This window comes from Lottia gigantea (genome assembly GCF_000327385.1).
Source record: "Lottia gigantea unplaced genomic scaffold LOTGIsca_9, whole genome shotgun sequence".
Taxonomy (NCBI): Eukaryota; Metazoa; Mollusca; class Gastropoda; family Lottiidae; genus Lottia; species Lottia gigantea.
In genome coordinates this window covers 2229190-2249907 of record NW_008710950.1, presented here as the reverse complement: position 1 = coordinate 2249907, position 20718 = coordinate 2229190, and the positions used below count along the sequence as shown (strand labels likewise).

The 20718-nt window shown below is 28.8% G+C and overlaps 2 protein-coding genes across 2 annotated transcripts; both read right to left on the bottom strand.

Annotated features, from left to right (window-relative positions):
- Positions 1 to 3810: 3810 nt before the first annotated feature.
- Positions 3811 to 5315, bottom strand: LOTGIDRAFT_155751 (hypothetical protein; the record flags this gene model as incomplete). The annotated part of the gene is made up of 2 exons (XM_009068280.1): positions 3811 to 4075; positions 5152 to 5315. 2 exons carry the CDS (start codon positions 5313 to 5315, stop codon positions 3811 to 3813), a joined length of 429 nt encoding a protein of 142 aa, XP_009066528.1.
- Positions 5316 to 5698: 383 nt separating this feature from the next.
- On the bottom strand, positions 5699 to 12421 carry LOTGIDRAFT_155750 (hypothetical protein; the record flags this gene model as incomplete). The annotated part of the gene is made up of 4 exons (XM_009068279.1): positions 5699 to 6106; positions 9982 to 10257; positions 11802 to 11874; positions 12368 to 12421. Coding segments are annotated over 4 exons (811 nt in total), but the record flags the coding sequence as incomplete, so codon positions are not given.
- Positions 12422 to 20718: the final 8297 nt, after the last annotated feature.

Below are 20718 nucleotides of genomic sequence, written 5' to 3'. Positions count from 1 at the left end.
ACCTTTATGCTAAACCAAAATATGGACGTTTTGAAAAGGGATTTTGGTTCTTCAGAAGGATGTCTCCGAACTTTTAGGTTTCACAAGTTTCATTGGGCCTTCGGTCTTGGTCAGAACTAGGCTAATTTGAGAAGGAAAACCTTCGTACAAAACCATATGAATATGAATGTTTTATTAGATAAGGGGATTTTGGGGCCTCAGACTCGTCAGAAATGCGTTGTCCGGGCTTCTAGGTTTCATAATTTTATTGGGGAACCCATTACAACCTCCTCCCCCCCCCCCATACTTCTCGCCCGTGAACCATCTACAGACTTTCACAAAATTCGAGCTCCAGCACAAATTCACTCCTGCCAACGTTGGGAACATCACATCATTTAACCATTTGCCCGGGTGTAGCGATCCCGCTAAAGTTTTATGTTGTTCAAGCGATATTTTTGATAATTTTTATCATGTTTGCTTACTCTTATTATTTCCCATGAGAGACATTGTAATCTATGTAATGAAATCGAAATACATTTGAGTGTAATATTAAAACTTTAATCAGATTAGACAGTTTAGTAACGATGATCATTTAGTGAGAAGATAATTAGCTAATACGTTATTAACAACAAACCTCAGGCTTTATAAACCAGATCAAGAAAGCAGTTTTTAATCATAACCCTAGGCTACAGACCGAATTAAGTCAAGCTATCGATCCTTGGTTTTGACTAGTAATAAGCCATATGTCATACTGAGATATCATTCTTAATATCAACTTAAATACATCCGGTGTCATAAGGTCAATGAAGGCAAACCCGTCGAGTCATAATTTGTCACAGAATATTTGCTATAAATATATTAAATTCAACCCGAAAATTCTCTGTTTTCCTCGAGGCATGCCATTAGCTTAAGGGCGTGACAATTTCCTAACATAGTCACGTGTCACGATAGCAATTTAATAGGTTTTAACCAATCACAACACGTGATGGCAGTGACGTCTCATCTGTCGCAGAAATATGTTGCACTCTATACAAAATGCCCTTTGGAATGATGAAGATTTTTTTTTGTTCCACCACCGCTGACATTTTGCAGGTTTCGCAAACAGAAGATCAATAAGATGTAAGAGAGAGATAGAGCACATTATAATATGCCCTATTCATCATTTGCTTCTAGCTCATTATTTCATACCTTACGATATTCAGATCTTTGTGTTCTTTAAACAGGCAACAACTCGTAATTATACTTTTATATAGAATAAGGTAATAATATTACAAAATTTTTTGTTTTGTTAAAATTGTCAAAAATATTTTATTAATCTGGAAATTCAAATATTTGTAATCTCTGATATTCACAGAAATAGAGTATAATATATTTATTTTTATGAAGACTTTGTTACTTTTACCAAGCTTTCGGATATTCTAATGTTATCCGACATTGGTGCAAGGAAACAATATTTATTATTTGTCTCTTACATAAAAGTAAGACTTGGAATATTTTGCTTACAACTACATGTCATATAAAGTTTGTAACTATTACCACCAGTCTACTTTATTGTAATTGTATAATATTGCCATAAAATGATTTGGAATCATATATGAAAAGGATTTTCGGTCATACTTTCAATCAAATTGTTTTAGAATATTTTAATCTTCTTTTTTCTAATTATGATGAAAATAAATTGTTTATCGTTTTTGTTTTCAAAATTATCATTGATGTTTTCTTGTTTGATTTTAATTTCGTTTTCTGAATTACAACGCAAGATTATATATTTTACTTGCGTGTTTTTAGAATAATCATTTTCTTTCAAAGATGACTTAATATGATAAACAAAATCGTGATAAAAAATACGAAACTTTATATTTATCATAATTTATATATTTTTAATTTCTAATTTAATTCTTTGTACTTTGCATTTAATATTTTTTTGCGAATTATCCTCTATGTTAACGGGATATGCATAGCAAAAACAGAAAACAAAATGGTAATTCTGAAAATAAGAATGACAATTAGATAAAATTGCATCATGATTCCAAAAAAGAAAGTCGAAATCTTAAATCATAATTTTAAAAAATGTTAAATAGAAAGCAAATATTCATAAAACATAACAGAGGATTCATAAAACAATCCAGGAAACATACATAATAAATAGTAAACCTAATCGACATTTAAAAGAATTAAATAGGCCTAAGATTGTGTTATGTAATTATCTACAATATTGGGTCCTTCCTAGTTTTCTGCTCCAGTTTGGACGTTTTTGTTGTTTCATCGTGATCATGACAGTGAAATAATAATGTGTAAATTATTAACAAGTTTATTTCTCACGCCTTATTGACTGTAATAATACCAAGTAGTATCGTTTACATTTTCATTCTAAATCTGACATATTTATTGACTTTAACGCTCACTTTCACCCACGTGGTCGGTGACGACGTCATGTTGACAGGTAGGAAACCGGATGACCACTTGATGACCATTTGATTGACATATGACACACATCACGTGTTTTTATTTACTTCCAGGTAAATAACCACTGGCTACTGGACTTCCACAGAAAATTCTTATTCATGGCTATACTTTTTTAGAAACTAAAATCATTCTTTTTCTGCAACTGACAAGAAATATTCTTCAAAACTCAAAATATAATCGATTCTTTTTTAACATTTCAAATCCTACGAACTCAATTATAACACATCAATATTTAAATAAATTGATGTAACTTCAGTAACAATTAATATGGTCTCTAATGTCATGATAATTCCAGTTATAGTGGGAAATAGTGGGAACAACTTTTGCTGTAAAATAAACAATACGTATATGTACTATAATCATCACATTTATAATATACACCAATTAAAAAGGCACAATATCTGATTGAAACGTACAATAATTTACACATAAATGTAATTACATATGATCAAGCATAATGAAGCACTTAATATTCTATAAACCGAAACATCTGCCTTTGTACCAGCCTTTCAGAGCTATTTAGAAAGATGTCGGCTGGTGCAGAGACTAAAAAAACTAGGCTCTGTGAATTCTTTAACATATTGATTTAAATCGGATCGGTCAAATTCAAACACAGCCGAGCCTCGTTTATCTGCACATAATTGTTCGGAAATATGGATACTTTTCAGTCACCATAATACCACTACACCATATTTGTTACCTCTGCGGTTCCCTACACTCTTTCTTTTAACGAAACTGATCTCTTGTCGGCCATTTGAAGCTAAAAGTTCAAGGCTCACAAAGTCACGTGATACTAACAAAACAAAATTTACGATGATACCTAACAATAATTTACAGTCATCGTATAGGTGATTTGATATTATGTTAGAAAAAACGCATTTCAGAGTCGTGGAAAATACCCATACCTTGTTTTACTGACTCTATTATTGACAACTATCGATAACTGTCAAAATATCTATCAGAGGCTGGAATAGAGCAGATGTTTCGGACTATTGATATACATGCACCTTAAAAACCAAGGCATGGAATATCTTTGTCAGTTCAGCAACCTAATTGTAAATAGCCATTTATTTCTCAATGTAACTTGACCATTGGAAGTGATATTTACATATTGTATAATTTCATTTTATTCAAATATAAACTATGAAAATAAAAACAACATATATCTTAAAATAACAAAAATTTACGTCACGCCAAATTGGTCTATCTTGAATTATTAATTATTTCAGTTTCCATCCATGATCTCAATTCAAATTTTTATAGAAGACACAATAGGCCTATCAATAGAGAATGGATCATGTAGTCGACTTGGAGATGTTGTATTTTCTATCCACAGTTTTATGTTGAAATCTTTTATTATTCTATTCAGTTATTATTGGCATGTACTCTCATGTGTCTATTCAGATTACCAGATTGTGAAAACCTCAGAAGACAGAGTTTACATTGATATGGTTTCTCTCCACTGTGAATTCTCAGGTGTTTTGTAAGTGTTGAACTATCTGAAAAGGCCTTTTTACACAATCTGCATCTGTATGGTCGTTCTCCAGAATGTGTTCTCATATGTGTTGTCACTGACGAACTTTGAGAGAATCTTCTTTCACAAACTGGGCATCGAAATGGTTTTTCACCGCTGAAAACCAAATAGATAACTATTATGTACTAGCATTACGTTCGTAATCCAGAATTATGAATTAAATGTAAATCTATGAGTTTTACAAAATTATATATATAGATGTCTAGACAGTATAAAGTCATATTTACTTAGACGTAATATATTGTATAAGGACTATATGAGTTCAATCTGATTAAAATTCTGAAGTGAATTTCGTTTCATGTGATAATAGCGTTAAAGGGACATTCCGGTTTTTTTTTGTAGGTCGAAAATTTGTTTTGCTCAAATTAGTGAAAACTATAACCCAATATCGACAGAAGTGAATCGTATCTGAGAGTTTTAACTAAATGAATCCAACCGATAATTTTTAAACGCCAAATATAAAAAAAAAATTAAGGTTTCTAAGTTCGTTATGCTTTATGGAAGCTGTTAGAAAACTACTGTTCGGATTTGAGTAAAATAAACGCCAATTGTAGATAAATTTGTCTCCTATTCGTATTCTAAAGATTTTAACTAATGATATCGTACTATTATAAAGCCAAACAGCAAAACAAGGTCAAACTGCTTAATTCACAATTAGTACTTTCAGTTTGGTCAAGAAATTACAAAGATATAAATGGCATGCTTTAGAAATATTTTCCGGTATGATTTACGAAGCTTTTGATAATGAAAACTTTTTACAAAAAAGCGGAGCACCCCTTTAAATCAAAAACACTAGACTGACAATTACAAGTCAATAAACATCCACGAATTCCTAAAAGTCATGTTATCAGGGCATTTAATTGGATGAATTATTTAATAACCTGGAACGCTTTTTGTATAACTATTTCGTCAGATCATGAGAGGCAAGTTGGAGACACCTACAGAAATACGACATTATATTTGAACAATTTAAAAAAGAGGTTAAATACTGATAAAAATTCAACAAATCTAAGTAAAAAGATCATAGCGAACTATGTGTGTGTCGTGCATAATGCATTGTAATTAGATATGTAACATTATCATTATGCCTTATTATGACAAATTATTAATGAGGACAATTCTCCTCTGAATATGAATATGATTTAAGTACAGTGGCATCCTCTGGTACTTACCTATGTGTTCTGGTATGAGCTGTTAGATTAGCGGCTTGAGAAAATGATTTACTACAAATGTGACATTTATAAGGCTTTTCTCCAGAATGGGTACGGAGATGAGTCTTCAGAGTACTAGGTCTTGCGTATGTTTTCCCGCAAATTCTACAGAAGTTTGTCTTCATCGTACATGCTGTGAAATTGATAATATATATTTAAATGTGTATAGGCCTTAATGAACAAGGATTCTTATAATCGTCCTAAAAGAACTTTCCGACAGGTGTGCCAATTTTTGACCAAGCGTACCTTTACAAATATTCAAGACTCAAATCAAGCCCCAAAATGGCGAATCTGTACCTTTTAGGTTATATTTGTTTCCAAAATTTTCTGGCCACAATTTATGTTTGCACGAAAATTAATTTGGGTAAAATGTTACAAGTTAAAATGGTAGAATGGTGAAAATAAATATTGGCATAGCAGCCAATTTTCATAATTTTCGGATTTTCTCAATTCTTGAAAGGTATTTAATTGAAGAAAATGGAAAAAGTCACAAAATAAAAATTCTCACCTTCATTAAAGGATGTGGCACTATTTCTTTCCGACAGGAATTTACTTTTCTTAAAATGACCAGAAGCACAAAACCTTGCTACATCTTTCAATCCTTCAGCCTTGTAATAAAATCCTCTGCTTTCTGGTACATGCGTCCGTAATTCTGGGGTAAAACTATAAGAACCTTGGAAAGGATGTGTTTGAGATCCATAACCTGTGTATTGTGCCTGCAAAGCAGGGGCATGACCACCATGGTACTGAGATAAGGTAGGAGATTGTGGTTGATTTCCCCATTGCTGTTGTAAGTTGTTATATTGTCCATTACCTAGTCCAGGTGGTACACCAACATTCATACTCATTGAAACATTGACACTCATTGATGGAAAATGTACATTAGGAGTTGGTGGTTGAGTTGGAGATAATTGTCCTAAAAATAAAAGATCTTCATTTCAAAAAGATTTCGAGGCAGTGTATAAGTCATATACATGTATTACCAACCCGGGTGACTATTACTCTAAACTTTTAGTTTTATTTGTGTGAGTTCCTTCATTTAATCTGAAGAATACGGATCTGATGAAGGTCTTCTTGAAAGTACACTGTCGATGACCAAACCGTTGTAAATAGATTCAGGAATAAGTATAAAACTAATCTAATCTATTGAATGACAGCACTCAATTGCTTCTCAGAAATATTTGCAATCGGCGCACCGGGCCAAGAAATTGGCAAATTAGGGATTGTAAGTTGAATAAACAACTGAAAATATGAGAGAATTGATATTGGTACGCATTTTAATCAATAGTACTTTAATATAAATAGAAATTCGATGATAAATGGACTATTTTCAAATCGCGAAGAGGCTTTTTTTTTATAACTTTAAGATATTTTTCTGTCATGTTGAAATATTTATTATTTACATTTCAATATTTAAAATTCGCTAAAAAGCAGCGGTTTTCATTATAGTACCTGACTTAGATTATATTGCCGCCCAAATTATTGTTCATTACATTTATCTATGTTTATTAATATTTCAAATATATTTCTAATGTCATTTATTTATACATAACTTTTTAAAGTTTAATATTTCAAATATATTTCTGATGTCATTTATTTATACATAACTTTTTAAAGTTTGATATTTCAAATATATTTTTGATGTCATTTATTTATACAGAACTTTTTAAAGTTTCATATTTCAAATATATTTTTGATGTCATTTATTTATACAGAACTTTTTAAAGTTTAATATTTCAAATATATTTTTGATGTCATTTATTTATACAGAACTTTTTAAAGTTTCATATTTCAAATATATTTTTGATGTCATTTATTTATACAGAACTTTTTAAAGTTTCATATTGCAAATATATTTTTGATGTCATTTATTTATACAGAACTTTTTAAAGTTTCATATTTCAAATATATTTTTGATGTCATTTATTTATACATAACTTTTTAAAGTTTCATATTTCAAATATATTTTTGATGTCATTTATTTATACATAACTTTTTAAAGTTTCATATTTCAAATATATTTCTAATGTCATTTATTTATACAGAACTTTTTAAAGTTTCATATTTCAAATGTATTTTTGATGTCATTTATTTATACATAACTTTTTAAAGTTTCATATTTCAAATATATTTTTGATGTCATTTATTTATACAGAACTTTTTAAAGTTTCATATTTCAAATATATTTCTAATGTCATTTATTTATACAGAACTTTTTAAAGTTTCATATTTCAAATGTATTTTTGATGTCATTTATTTATACATAACTTTTTAAAGTTTCATATTTCAAATATATTTTTGATGTCATTTAATTATACATAACTTTATAAAGTTTAATATTTCAAATATATTTTTGATGTCATTTATTTATACATAACTTTATAAAGTTTAATATTTCAAATATATTTTTGATGTCATTTATTTATACAGAACTTTTTAAAGTTTCATATTGCAAATATATTTTTGATGTCATTTATTTATACATAACTTTATAAAGTTTAATATTTCAAATATATTTCTGATGTCATTTATTTATACAGAACTTTATATAGTTTAATATTTCAAATATATTTCGGATGTCATTTATTTATAAAGTTTGATATTTCAAATATATTTCTGATGTCATTTATTTATAAAGTTTAATATTTCAAATATATTTCTGATGTCATTTATTTATACAGAACTTTATATAGTTTAATATTTCAAATATATTTCTGATGTCATTTATTTATAAAGTTTAATATTTCAAATATATTTCTGATGTCATTTATTGATAAAGTTTGATATTTCAAATATATCTTTGATGTCATTTATTTATACATAACTTTATAAAGTTTAATATTTCAAATATATTTCTGATGTCATTTATTGATAAAGTTTGATATTTCAAATATATCTTTGATGTCATTTATTTATACATAACTTTATATAGTTTAATATTTCAAAAAATTTAATTGTAGACCGATATAAAAAAATATATTGAAGCTGAACGAAAGAATATCAAAGTCTCATAGCCAGTCGGAAAATCCATGGACAGGACAAATCAACATCCCGGAATTGAAACTAAATAAAAATGGACCTCTCTCGAGAGGTAGTATCAGGTGTTCCAGAAAGAGTGAGCATACTCTAACTCGTGAACTGCATCCGCCAATATCTAGATAATCAGTTTCAAATGAAATGAGGCCAATCGAAATTGAATATTCCAGGAATAATATTAGTCACAAATTAACAAATGATGGTCTACACCCAACATAAAAATCCGTCAACAACTTTGACACTATAGTGTCGAGAGATCAACCAGATCCTGGTGACGACCAAAAAAACTTTTTCAATGTAGAAACCAATCTCGGTTTTAAGTAACCATGTGTCAACAATTTAGAGGTCAACACCGACGCTCTCGGCACAATATCATCATATGCGGAAGAAGCTCTGGCTTAACGTATCAGCTGGGAAACGTAAACGCCATATTAAGCGGGAGAAGAGGGAATATTGCTGCTCAAAAATGGAAGGTTGAAGGAAATGCGAAGTCATCTGGACATCAACCCATGATTGTCATGATTCAGTAATACATCTAAATAGGAGGCCAAATATTCGTCTCTCTAGTTTCCTTTATTACAAGTTCACTTTGATAAATCCCACTAAGCTATTTGGTTTAAAATCGAGGTTATTGACGAACAAAACATCGTCAAAATATCGATATGAAAAATTGAACTTGAGAGCCAATATCTTATTACCTATGCAGAACCTAAAAAACATGTTGTCTGAAGATCGCATAGCGTTAAACTCTGAATAACAACATGTTCTTTTAGGATTAGGTCAATTATTATATTTATTTAATCTAATATTTCAAATACATATACAGATATCATTTATTTATGTCTTTGTATATTTTTATATTGTAATCATAATTTTGATACCATTTATTTATGTTCAACATTATATATTCTAATATTTCATGTCTGATGTCAATTATGTATTATAAACAATATTTTGTTATTTAATTTTATGCTATTTTACATATACTCTTAAAAACAGTGATATGCATATTATAATACGACAAACTAATTATATATTCATGTACTAAAAATTTATATATCTATGAAATTTGAATTATATAACAACAGCGAACTTTTGCTGTTTAATTACCTTTAATTTTACATATTTTGATATTTCAATAAGATCTCTGTTCCATAACACTGAAATTTCATAAATCTGTATTCACGTTTGATTTGATGTACAAGTCATATATATCATTTATATAAAAATTAATATATTATTTATTACCATAACAAAATATTTTCACTGCTAGAAAAGTGAATAAGAAATATAATTATTTCCATATTTCATTTATATTTCGCTTCAAAAGCAGCAATATTTTATAATTTATTTGGAATTTTTTTTTTAAATCAATCAAGATATGAATTCCTTTTTGAAAATTCAATTAACTTCATGAAACAAAAACATTTAATGGCACATAAATGCCTTAATTATGTTGTGATATTTCAGTTTTTGTCTGTTTTTAAGCTACGATATTTCACCATATTGGTTTACATCATATATTTCAATATTTAATTCATATTTAAGTTCTATAACATCAAAAATTTAATTGTTTGTTTCTTTTTTTTTTTCTTTTTTTTTTTTGCATTTCAATTAATTATTGTTCTAGTTCAAATCTTATTAAAATAAGGTTCCAATTCTTTTTTATTCTGATATTTTTCTCCAAAAAAAATTAGAAAAAAGACAGAAAGCCTACTTTATCAATTATTTATGCAAAGTTTTAAAATGACTTACCTGTTTCATATTGAGGTTGATACTGAGAGGGCACAGAACTGTAAGTATTGTGTAAAACTGGTGGATTGTGGGGATACGGTAGTCCCTGGGTACATGATGACGTCATACCAGAATTAAAACCTTGATGAGATGATGTGAAATACGGCATGGCTGGACTCGGTGACAATGGTGATATAGGACCTGTAGAGAACTGAGATGGGTGAACTATTGGATGTTTCAAAGACAGTAAAGCATCAGCTATATCATGGGATCCCTTCTCTTTAAAGATTTGAATATCTCTAAAAAATAGAAATTTATAGATCAGACTATCTTGCATGTATATCCATAGTTCTCAGAAAGGGAAGTTAAGATACCGAATGGTATGAGAGAAAGAATAACATTGTTGAATTCGTTTCAAAAATACTGATCAGAGAGGGTGGTTTAGTGTGTGCTTGTTTTACTTTTTTGCGTTGAGAAGAAGACAAAAACATTATGATGTAAGCCATGCCCGGGAAAACACAGATAATAAGGATATTGTCTGAACTAGTTATTCCATATCAGCCGAAAGGCACATCATGGAGGAGGTCATAGATTTCTTGCACTTTTTGTACCAAAATAAAATGGTATACGCGTATAGGTTAAGCTATGTTTTAGATTTTATAATATTGTTTTATAATATTGAATAACTGACGTCGCGTATATCTTTGAAAATTTCTTATTCTCCTTTAAAAGAAAGAAAATAAAATCTGTAAACTTTTGTAAAAGTTGTGAGAGTAAAACATTTAATCAGCATTATGTTCTAAAATCCAAAACATCTGACCTGTAGTTAGGAGGGCATGTAGAAAGTGAAAATAAGCTGGGAACTGGTTCAAACTCTAAGGTCGAGGTAAAATTTGTCAAGGGAGGAAAGGACTGTGATGTCTGAAGATCGGCAGAAGATGGTCGACTTGGTGTTTCTGTTTTCCAAAGATCAAAATGACCACTATTATTCAATGAATAATCCATCTAAAACCTATAATACAATATATACAGCAGTGTCGGTAAGTCATTGTCGTGTTCTGATGAGTCCCTGAATTTTTTTTTACGCGACAAAATCTTATCTGATGCTTCCGAAATGTGCTACAGATATAAAATCCTCATCATGACAGTCTTACGTTTTCTTTTCAAAAAAAGAAAAAGGTTATAGGTAGATCTTTTGCTATAATTTATAATTATAATACAGATATAACAGAACTTTTATATATGCAATATGTATTTTTTTTTTTTTGGTAATTTCATATTAGAATTTATTTAGTTTTAAATACTCAAATAGAATAATTATAAATTTGCGAATCTACAGTAACAAATATTTTAAAAAGTGTATTAAACTTTGAAACATTACACATCAAATATATTGAATTGCATGTAGAATTATAATCTAGAATAACAAAATTACATGTAGAAAATAAAGGTAAAAAATTAATATTTTGTGATAAATATTTAAAATATTAGAAAGATGTAAAACTAAAATATGAAATATTTGCAGTGGAAGAAATTTGATAATTCAAATATGATGGATATTAAAAATAAAAAATATGAAAAATTGATTGATAAATTGTAAATATACTGAAAGATTGAAGATAGTTATCCGATAAATGTAAAACAATTACAAACCTAAAATAAAATGCAAAATTCTACACACTTTATCTTGACGCGAAAAATCGAATTTTAAACAATTAATAACAAATCTGTGGAAATATGTGAAATATCGAATTTTTGAAAAAATTGAAATTTAGGTATACGATATATATATTGATATAATATTATGAATTCCCTATGTAATTCAGTAAAAATTTATTTACCTTTAACAAAATATGAAGAATAGAATAACATTTTATATTTGAAAAATATGCGATTATTTAATTGAACAAAATCCTGAATAATGTCATAATTCATTATCAAAAATACTGGTACCAGACTGTTGTATTATTACAGGCTTTTATTAGAATTGAAAAATCATCATGTTTCCGAATGCAACTGATTGTGTAAATCTTTTAATATTTCATAATTTTATTAATATATAATTTAATGTTATAAACATTAATTTTATAATAACATATTTAAAAAATAAATGATAAAACATAAGCTACTGTACTGTACTGTACATATTCACTATTCAAATTTAATTCAATAAACATATTTGATGATTATACTATGATTTGGATATTTGTATATAAAAATCCAATAGATCAAAACTAATTTTATCACAAAATATAATAAAATCTGTAACGTACTTCTCATTATATTCGATAATTAATCAAATCTTTATTATTATGATAATTTGATAATCTAATTGTTTGATTTAACTCTTTAACATGATGGTAAGAAAACCTGTTAATCATTGTACTAAGAAAAACAAGAAACCTACCTGTAAGACTACGGAAGAACTTATCACTCTTTCCAGTTCCCTAAGATTTTCCATTATAACTTGTAACACTCTCTTAAATAATACGTTTCTCAAATTAAAACACGCTTGTTTGTAAATTGAGACTTGATTCTTTTTCAAATATATTTCTCTATTACCCCACCAGGCAAATACACAACCTATTTCCTATGGCTTCTGATTCTTAATGTTTTTCCACTTCCAATCTCCCGTCGTGAATTTTGTTGGTATCTCTCTGATAAATCATTAAACTCTCATTGGTTAATGAGACAGAAAATAGATGGAATCGTGATATGTGATTGGTCAAGATGGTGTCCGTTGAAAAGAAGCCTGGAAATCAACATGAAATACAAGTCGAATCTATTTGACGTGAAATGAGGTGAAGCCAAAGAATTATTAACTAAGAGAGACTATTTACGACAGTTTCATGTAGAATGAAGACTTAAGAAGACAAGATTCCTGTCAGATTTCACTTGTATTACAGCGTGACAATTTTATTCTGTAAACACCTACTTGATTACACGTCTTGGCAACCAGGGCACATTGGCAAGCACGTGTATGGAAGAAATACACGTGCATTCTGCTTTGGTTCCGCACGCTGTATGGTAAACAAAGTAATTATGTGGAAATATTGAGAAAGTAAGCAGGATGTAATCGCTGTTTGGTCTTTGAAAGAATCAAGATTTTGTGTTCCTTTCCTTAGCGGATGTTTTATCAATTCTGCTAGAATATCGATAGTGGAAATCATTTTCTTTGCAATCTCTATGCGAATTACAGCATTGCGACATCTATGAAATAAGTAAATAATTGCCAACAGTATAGCCAAATCATGACCAAGTTGAAAACCTTTATGTACCTTATCGTATGATGAAAAACTATTTTATTTCTTATTATTGTGATGAAAATAAAGCTAAACTTGTTATTGGTGTGCTTTTGATGTCTCCGTTGTAATGTAACAAGTTTTCTTCCGCAGTTCCGTTCTAATAACGTCACTTTTAAGCAATCAAATAGTGTCATAGAACCTATTTCATCCAAAGCCCCACACATTGGTTTCTTGATAACACCGAAGACTTGTGCGGTAGCGAAACCCAAAGTTGTACTGATAAACTAACTGGACCAGAGCAAATATGCCACAAATTTCAGTGAGATTATAGATATCAATTGAAATTCGGTGCATTAAAACCTTGTTTTAAAGCCATATATAGGTAATATTTCTACGTGTCCTTATCCACATACAGCTCGTGCAGCTCTATAAGGACATGCATTAATCAAAAATCGAAATTGTTTATTACTACTTCTTGTAACATAAAGTTAAAATAGTCATATATCAATGTATTCATTCCATATATGACTTTAATCTAGAATTCATGATTCATGATTTAAACATAGACTATTTTATATGCATGAAATAAAAATTTCATACAAAAGTCAGAAAAAAAAGAATAAATCTTACGTAAATCTGTCTCCATTAAAAACAGATTACCAAATTATCAAATCAAGTAAGTATTGAAGGTAAATCAAAGAATGATCAAACAAGGTCATACTGGATATAAATTATAGTATGATCAAATCAAATACCAAACAATGTAAAACTGAATATAAAAATAATATAATTAAATCAAGTAAGTATTGAAGGTAAATCAAAGTATCTCCGAAGAAGGTAATACTGAATATAAATTATAGTATTACCAAATCAAGTAAGTATTGAAGGTAAATCAAAGAATGATCAAACAAGGTCATACTGGATATAAATTATAGTATGATCAAATCAAATACCAAACAATGTAAAACTGAATATAAAAATAATATAATTAAATCAAGTAAGTATTGAAGGTAAATCAAAGTATCTCCGAAGAAGGTAATACTGAATATAAATTATAGTATTACCAAATCAAGTAAGTATTGAAGGTAAATCAAAGAATGATCAAACAAGGTCATACTGGATATAAATTATAGTATGATCAAATCAAATACCAAACAATGTAAAACTGAATATAAAAATAATATAATTAAATCAAGTAAGTATTGAAGGTAAATCAAAGTATCTCCGAAGAAGGTAATACTGAATATAAATTATAGTATTATCAAATCAAATAAGTATTGAAGATAAATCAAAGTATAGATCAAACAATTAATACTGAATATAAATTATGAAATTATCGAATTAAATGAGTATTTAAGGTAAATCAAAGTATCACCAAAAAAGGTGATACTGAATATAAATTATAACATTATCAAATGAAGTAAGTATTGAAAGTAAATCAAAGTATCTCCTACACAAGGTGATACTGAATATAAATTATAGTATTATCAAATGAAGTAAGTATTGAAGATAAATCAAAGTATAGATCAAACAATTAATACTGAATATAAATTATGAAATTATCGAATTAAATGAGTATTAAAGGTAAATCAAAGTATCACCAAAAAAGGTGATACTGAATATAAATTATAACATTATCAAATGAAGTAAGTATTGAAAGTAAATCAAAGTATCTCCTACACAAGGTGATACTGAATATAAATTATAGTATTATCAAATCAAGTAAGTATTGAAGGTAAATCAAAGTATCTCCTAAACAAGGTGATACTGAATATAAATTATAGTATTATCAAATGAAGTAAGTATTGAAGATAAATCAAAGTATAGATCAAACAATTAATACTGAATATAAATTATGAAATTATCGAATTAAATGAGTATTAAAGGTAAATCAAAGTATCACCAAAAAAGGTGATACTGAATATAAATTATTGTATTATCAAATCAAGTAAGTATTGAAAGTAAATCAAAGTATCTCCTAAACAAGGTGATACTGAATATAAATTATTGTATTATCAAATCAAGTAAGTATTGAAGGTAAATCAAAGTATCTCCTAAACAAGGTAATACTGAATATAAATTATAGCATTATCAAATCAAGTAAGTATTGAGAGTAAGTCAAAGTATCTCCAATTCAAGGTAATACTGAATATAAGTTACCAAATCAAGTAAGTATTAAAAGTAAATCAAGGTATCACCAAAAAAGGTGATACTGAATATAAATATAATATTATTAAATCAAATAAGTATTGAAGGTAAATCAAAGTATCTCCGAAGAAGGTAATACTGAATATAAATTATCGTATTACCAAATCAAGTAAGTTTTGAAGATAAATCAAAGAATGATCAAACAAGGTCATACTGGATATAAATTGTAGTATTATCAAATCAAATACCAAACAATGTAATACTGAATATAAGAATAATATAATTAAATCAAGTAAGTATTGAAAGTAAATAAATGTATCTCCGAAGAAGGTAATACTGAATATAAATTATAGTATTACCAAATCAAGTCAGTATTGAAGATAAATCAAAGTATAGATCAAACAATTAATACTGAATATAAATTATGAAATTATCGAATTAAATGTGTATTTAAGGTAAATCAAAGTATCACCAAAAAAGGTGATACTGAATATAAATTATAACATTATCAAATGAAGTAAGTATTGAAAGTAAATCAAAGTATCTCCTAAACAAGGTGATACTGAATATAAATTATAGTATTATCAAATGAAGTAAGTATTGAAGATAAATCAAAGTATGGTCAAACAAGGTAATACTGAATATAAATTATAGTATTATCAAATGAAGTAAGTATTGAAGGTCAATCAAAGTATAGATCAAACAATTGATACTGAATATAAATTATGAAATTATCGAATTAAATGAGTATTAAAGGTAAATCAAAGTATCTCCTAAACAAGGTGATACTGAATATAAATTATAGTATTATCAAATGAAGTAAGTATTGAAGAGTCTTGAGTTCAAAGTATGAAAAATTCCAGATAAAACAAATGATGAAGTGGGCATATATCACAAAAAAAAAATAGAAATTTCACTGAAAAATGCTTATAATGTACTAGAACTCATTTTTTGTATACCAGTTCTTATGATGTAATATGCAAACATAAATAATGGCAGCCTGTGAGAAATAAACTAAATAAGGGTAGAAAGTGGTTTTATAGTCGTTAAGTGTAGGATACATCTTACAACAAGTTTTTCAATACACATATCAAGGCTAGGACCTCTTTCAAGCTTCAAGCCCGCGTTAAATAACTCGCATAGGAATAGAATAGATTTCTTTTGGCACATACATGTATTGCGTGTTGCGGGTAGGCTGCCTTTAACTAGGATAATGTTCTAGAATGTGTGTCAAAATTAACAAGAAATTAACAGTGAGGTAAATTTGAGAAAGTATTCACGTAATCTTGCTGTGAATATAAGCAAGTATTATTTTTAGTCCCCTGATTTGAGTCTAAAGATTTGACGTTATTCAATCTAAAACATTTCTGTTGATAACAATGTTCCCCAATTATACATTTGTTTTGATTACAACGATTAATTATCTTAGCTCTGTAAAGTGAGTCACAAGGCCAGAAAATGAAGTCTGTGTGCGTCGGTAAAGCTGGGGGAAGGTACTGGACACGTGATCAGCTAGTGGCACCACTAGGCGGGAGCTGTTACATTATGGTTTCTGTACATTAAGTGAGTTGATGCCGGTGGGTATGATAGAGTTTAATTACTACAACCAGAACATAATAGACAAATAATTATAATAATTAGAGGTAAACACTTGAAACTTTATTTCTTAACAAAACTTCTTTTTAATAATTCAACATTTTCTAGATATTGAGATGTTGTTGTTGAAATTAGATACTCTTATAATAAACAGGACTGATAATTTTTCATCTCAGGTCAGAAGAATTTAATGTGCGTCCGCAATTTTTTTGCTTGCCTGAATATATTTCAAAGCAATAAATATCCTTCAGGCTGTTATAACTAAGTAATGTTAATACAGGAATGTAACAGATAATCATACTCTTAGATAAAGTTAACAATCTGTGGTTTCCATTTAGGACCTATCATATAGAATTTAAGAAGTACCTTTAAAATATCAACAAAACAAAATCATAATATAATCGAATTTGGAAATATTTAAACTATTTTAACAGTGAAAATATTTTGTTATGTACATTCGTAGTTTAATCGAATTTATGACATGAATTTTCTACCTACTACTAATAAATATGATATATGTAAATGTTATTTAACGGAGCGCAGACTCAATGAGTTAATATCATTAATTAATGCTAATGACTTGAGGTCACAGAAATTTGAAGACTTACAAGTCGCTGGCTGTGTCATTTTCATAACAGATACAAACAAACACACAGTAGTATTCCATGAAACAAATGATATTATGGAATACCTGTGTTTAAGTTGAGTGTAACTACATGGAATTATAGTATTTCCGTGTATTTTTGTAAATGAATTTTTGTAAATGTACTATTTTTTGTACGAATGAATTATTATTATTATTATTATTATTATTATTATAACTTGTTTATTTGTACAGAAGGTTATTTAAGGTAAGATTCGAGAAGACATCAAAATAAATATTTTATTGGATTTTCTTTTTAAATTTGGGCAAAGAACGCTTCATTATATATATAATTATATTTAGTATTGTAAATAAATGGAATAAATGATAACTTTTAATAAACTAATAGCCTAAACTAAGCTGTTATTGTAAATAAGGTGATTAAAAGTTAAATCGTTTTGGTCATGATAGCAACAAACATTGTCAAGATTGCCTAAATTGTTTGTTATCGAGCTTGGATATGTTATTTATGTAAGTTTTTTTAAGTAAAGAAAAGAAACTGATTATTAAAATAAGTGTCATGATTATGAATTGTTGTCAACGGATATGAATTCATGATTCTCCAGTAGCCGTCGTTTTTTATATATTGATATTTTCAATGATCGTTGTACACAATACACTAATTGTCTTTTATTCACGGTGGAAAGATAAACTGTGAACGAATACAAGCTTGTTAAAGACTAGTGGCTGATGAAGTGCCCAATACATCAATTGTTGATGAGGGCTAACATAGCATGCTGGATACCTTCAGGGTTTAAAATGGGTTCTTGAATTAAAACTATCATAGGTTAATTAAAACGTCTGTTTCTGCTTCGATGTGCATGCACGTGCAATTTTTTTCTTTAAAAACTTGTAATGCAATTCCTATGCCCGCATGTTGATTGTTTGGAGATTCCAATTATAACCCGACCGGGTCATTATAATAAACTGACCCTCGAAAATCTAATTAAACGTCTACGGTAAAACATTGGGTGTTATTATATAGGCAATATCTTATATGATAACTAGGCCTGAAATGGTTATTTTATTGCATAAGATATACCAAAAGGGATAATTTATACCTTTTATCTAGTAATTTTTTTTTCAGAAATATGTTTAATATTTTATTTCAGAAAATTAATTTGGTTTCTGGAAGCAACATTGAATGATGGATGGCTAAGTTCCTTTAATATTATTTTACGTCGGAGTATATGATAACCATCTTTAGCCTAATATTTTGATTAAAAATTAAAATTGAAAATTATTATCATAATTGTTATAAACATTACTTCTTTATTAGACTGAACAGCAGACCATCCCAGAACATACAAAGAGCCGAGATATACTAGTTTCAGGTGCTTCGAAAGCGTAAAAAAGGCAGAAAAATTGTCCTTTTGTTGAAAAGAAATTAAATTGCACACAATTTCACCTTCAGATTTTTTAAAAAGAATTTTTATGTGTTATCTACGGAAGCGTATTAGGGCCATCCAGTTTGTTTTTTTTTAATTTTCAAGTTAGTTTGTTGAATTTTCAGGATACTAGCTTGAAAATTCAAGTTACTAACTTGAAAAGTCGTTGAATTTTAGTATGTTCAAGTTATATGTTGAAAATTCAACAAACTAACTTGAAAATTCAAGATAATAACTTGAAACTTCACCATGCTAACTTGAAAAGTCAACATGCTAACTTGAAAATTCAACATACTAACTTGAAAAGTCAACATACTAACTTGAAAATTCCAAAAATAAAAAATGAATGGCCCTAATACGCTTCCGTACTTCCGTACTAATACGCTTCCATAGTAATCTATTCATATTCAACTAACAGTTAAAAGTTTTATAAATCTAAAATTGGATTACTATTGATGATTGCCTTGTCGATGTGTGATATACAGTTGTCTGAAGATTCATAACGCGAAGCTCTGAGTAACAACTTGTTTTAGGTTCTGTTTAAATATTTCTAGTTGGAAATATATGAATATAATATATAAAGCTTGTAAAGCATTTGTGTACCTTAAAATAAATACCCGTTTTGTTTTATTTTTACTAGTGAATTTTTTTCCAGCTGACCAATGCAAAATAACCATATTTTTCTTTAATAGCTTAAAGATGGGTTCCCTTATATTTATTTATGAAATGAAAATGTTAATACTTATATGAAAAGTAAATTGAGATGTTCTAATGAAAAATATCAGTTTGTCTCACATGTCCATAATTAATTCATAATTAGCTAAATTAGAAAAGAATTACCAGCTGAATTCCAATGAGTGACCGATCAAGAAAGGTCAAAAAGTCTTTTTTGTTTATCCAGACTGTACATACATTGACATTTGACACTAAAAAATAAAACAACAATAAGCGGACAACAATAAAATTCTTACAAATTCTGTTAAAATGCATCAAGGTATTAAACGTGTCAGTCCAAATTTATTTTGAACAAAGAACCTTATAGGTTCTTCATTTAGTTTCGGAAATGAACTGAATGGAGTTTTACGTCCTACTTTTCTGCACCTTGTGGGCTAATGGAGACGGGCAAACGACATGCAGGGTGCCATGAGGGAAATTTTGCCAGGACAGCGGCATTAGCCTGCTCTTTTTCGATTTCAAACTGTCGAGGGATCTTTAACGTGCACATCCTGTAGCACACGGGGCCTCGGTTTATTGTCCCATCCGAACGACTAGAATCATTTTCCTTGTCAGTCCTTCTTATCTGACATTGGGAAACCGTGTTGAAAAATCGAAAGGTATTAACTCGACCTATGCGTGCATATGGACCTTCATGTTAGCGAGCAAGCGTCTTACTCACTGAGCCACCGCGACTCCCATTTAGTTTCGGACACTTTTGCTGCAAGTACAAATAGGTCTCTACGACATTCAGAATAAATCACAATATCTTTGAGTAAATGATCATGAGACGTGAGGAGACTTACAACATCTGTAGGCCTATCATGGTCGTGATTTTGCTGTGGAATGACTAAAACGCTTGCAAAAGTCACATTTAACAATATCAAAAATTTATTTTTTAGGAAAATTTGTTGCACAGGCTAACTTCGGTGCCACGCCCACTTAAAAATCAAAACATCAAAAACAATATTCATGCCCTTGTAGAAAACAACAAAATTCCTTGTGTAGTAAAAAGATTTGTTAT